This window comes from Mya arenaria, chromosome 13 (assembly GCF_026914265.1).
Source record: "Mya arenaria isolate MELC-2E11 chromosome 13, ASM2691426v1".
Classification (NCBI taxonomy): domain Eukaryota; kingdom Metazoa; phylum Mollusca; class Bivalvia; order Myida; family Myidae; genus Mya; species Mya arenaria.
In genome coordinates this window covers 40,045,378-40,048,862 of record NC_069134.1, presented here as the reverse complement: position 1 = coordinate 40,048,862, position 3,485 = coordinate 40,045,378, and the positions used below count along the sequence as shown (strand labels likewise).

At 36.5% G+C, this 3,485-nt stretch overlaps 1 protein-coding gene across 1 annotated transcript; it reads right to left on the bottom strand.

Annotated features, from left to right (window-relative positions):
• Positions 1-1,897: 1,897 nt before the first annotated feature.
• LOC128215259 (probable G-protein coupled receptor 139) lies at positions 1,898-2,911 on the bottom strand. The gene has a single exon (XM_052921967.1). The coding sequence runs from the start codon at positions 2,909-2,911 to the stop codon at positions 1,898-1,900; it is 1,014 nt and encodes a 337-aa protein (XP_052777927.1).
• Positions 2,912-3,485: the final 574 nt, after the last annotated feature.

Here is a 3,485-nt window from a genome sequence, read left to right as displayed (position 1 = left end):
TAATAAAAGGGTTATTAGTACCGCGTTTTGATCCGGGAGGTTGTATTCGACTCGAGTGGACTTTTGCAGATTCGGATTTCACGGGGCGCTAGCCGAGTGAAATCAAAATCTGCAAAAGTCCATGAGTGTCGAATACAATATTTAGGATCAAAACGCAGTACTAATAACCCTTTTATTATATACATTACTGGTTAGATCACTTAATAGCCACAGGTTTTCATAATAAATGCCATTTTAACGACGCACTATTTTGTTGTATGACGTCATTTAAAAATCGCGCAACGATACCGGTTATGACGTCACGTCACAAGAGTGGAATACGGCCGTATTGCACTGAAGTGGAATACGGACTACCGTATTTTGCGATATGTATTGCGTATGGATTTATGATGGGTATATTATAAAAGCCATTATCTGAAAGCAGATTCGTATTTCCCATTGCATATATTATATTATTACTTTTATGAAACTTAGTATAAAAATGATTTGGTAATGTATGGTGACGACGTAAACAGATAAACGATTCATGCATTTTCATGGCCATGAATATACTTATAAAATGTTTCTTATATGAATCTAAGAAATTCAAATATAAGATCTAGAGCAAGTCAAGATCCCGAAACTAGTTAATTATGTTATTCATTTTAAGTTCCATAAAGAAAAAAGAAAAAAAGAAAAAAAAGAAGTTATGCTTTGACATGTTCATACTTTATAGTAATTGTGTTCAATTATTTCGTACTAGATAGTTTTATCACGAAATTTACATATACACGTGGTCGATACATACATTTACCAAAACCTCAACGATTATGTGACAACTGTAATCAAATAATAATTGAACGTGAATACCTGAATCCGGTACGGTGCATTAATGCTTTCATTGATACTTTTAGCTCCAAGATAATTTATGATAAAATTCTCAGGCAGCGCTTTATTTATTATCAACCAATGTTTCAGCTTCAATAATGCTTAATATTACAGTTTTGTGTAACCGTATCGCAATGCTGTCTCTGTCACAAATAATATGTTCTACAACCAGGCACCCAACTTTTGTCAAAATTAGTTACATTATGGATATTTTGACACATTTAAGTATTCAGATTTCTCAGTCTGAGTCTGAAATTCAGACTCAAGACGTTAATGAATACGACTATGAAGTCTTATGAACCACGATTATGCCGTACCAAATTGTTTCTATGTTTAGCGTCTGTGGATGGATAGGTTTTGGGCTTCCCGATCGAACGACAACAACATTTGATATGATCAACGATCTTGCCGATTTTTTTAAATTTTCTTTTGTTTTAATTCCGACTACAGAACACAAGTGTAAATTTATGTATAATACTACTATTCTCTGTACTAGTATTCTCGGCATTTCGTATAGAAAATGATGCATTCTGTCCCATGATCAACACACTTAAAAAATATATTTGAACTCATTTTTCAGTGGAAATCTGTAAAGCAATTGAGAAAATGGTCCAGAATAGACTTAGAAAGCTCTGTTGACTATATTCCACATAAGATCTCACTCATTTGATTTAGTAACCTTTTTTTTGTCGGTCCCGGCTTCGTTTGATTTTTCAGAATAGCTAGAAAGGTTTTCGTACTAAGAATTGGTGCTAACAATAACAACAATTTGGTATGACCTTTATATATAAAAGAAATGTTCTCAAAATAGTTATATTTACTATTTTTTGTAAAAGAACAAAAACAAAAGCTCGGGTACAATTTCTTATCTTTCCTTCGTTGATACGCGTAAAGGCATTCTTGTTTTACGAATCACATATAAGTTTGATTTCGTTTATAAAATTAAGACAGAAAAGGGGATTTCACGTACAATTATGGCAAAAAGATGCAAAGAATGTGAATTGATCACACAAAAGACACTTATGAATTTCTACATGGGATCAGTTTGAACTCTACTAAAATGTGTACTCATATTCCCATCAGCATTGAGAATTCTAACCTTCTTCCTTGTACACAGCGTCATCAACACAGCCTTCATGTCTTTTCTGAACCCCGACCCTATAGCACAATATAATATGAAATTAAAGGCACTGTTCGCGTACAATAAAATCCTCACTATCACGTAAACCAAACCCGCCGGACTGCTGCCTATGTGGGCGTTGTATACTTCCTGTATAGACACCGGAAACAGACAGACGAGTAAACTTATGCTGATGGCTATAGCGCGGATAGTGAAGGCGTTGGCTACTTTTGTTCTCGTTGACGCTTGCGGCCCACCTTTCCGGTGAATTTTCCGACTTTTTATCAGCTTGTACAAAATCAAAATGTTTCCACACACGACGAAGAAAAATGGTACTATAAATAACACAATCATATCCAGCCACATCCAAACCGGGAAAAAATATATAAAGAATGTTCCATTCGGCCGATCCATTCTGCACGTGGTATTGCTGAACGCTGTCAAATTGTCGCGATCGGGTCGTAAGTCCGTGACGAACAGAAATGGGCTATACATAATAGCCAGAACCACATATACTCCAACGATAAACATCCTGACTTTAGACCGAGAGCACAAATATCTCACTTTCATTGGAAACCAAATACTCACAAACCGTTCCATGGTGATGAGAACAATAATCCATGAGCTAACCGACGGTCCAAAGTACGAAGCCCAGGCGAATATCTTGCAGAAGACGACGTTTGGTAATCTCAACCAGTAGTTCAGAACCTCATACGCCCACATTTCTAACGCGGGCATCGTGAGGACGATAGTGTCCGTTGCCGCTAGCGCTGTTAGTAAGACGGCAGTTGATGTTTCTCGATGACAGCCAAGACCCCACGTTAACATGCTCAGACAGTTTCCAAGTAGTCCGAAAAGAATGACCGGTGCGAGCAGACACAGGTTTAGATAATATCCGACCATTGTTTCAAACCGTGGATCCATTATGCCTCATATAAAATAAGTTAAAGCGACAAGTCACATACTCTTTTAACAGGTTAAAAATAACTTGTAGTGTTGTCCTCGCTGAAACATATAAATCTTGATTTTTTTTATTTACACCACAATTTCACTCGTTCATGGACATTTTCATTTCCACTTGGTTATATATAGTTAAAATTCTTTATATTTAAAATCACTATTTAACTACTGGTTAAATATCCGGTCAAGGTTTAATGAAGTCCACTTGGCCGCGTGCCTATTTCAAGGTCACTTACAATATAAACGCAGCTGTCGCGATGCAGTGTTTCGGACTATGGTCATTCGAGCCGCTATGTGAAACAATTAATCTTCGTGAAACTCCCAATTAAACATCAAACATGCAAATAGAGTCTTGTGTTTCTGCGTCGTCTATTTGCTTAGCGGTCACTTACGGGTCAATAATGTTAAGCCGTTAGTGTCTCGTTTTAACTCTGTGCTTAGATATATAGGATCTGACACGAGTTGTCAATTGATACAAGATTTTATTAAACGAGTTTATGAAATTTGTTAGTAAGCGAGCCTCTGGCAACTTTCATGG

Bases quoted from the DNA above. Each gene is read 5' to 3' on its own strand.
- LOC128215259 (XM_052921967.1), bottom strand. From the start codon at position 2,911: ATGGATCCACGGTTTGAAACAATGGTCGGATATTATCTAAACCTGTGT.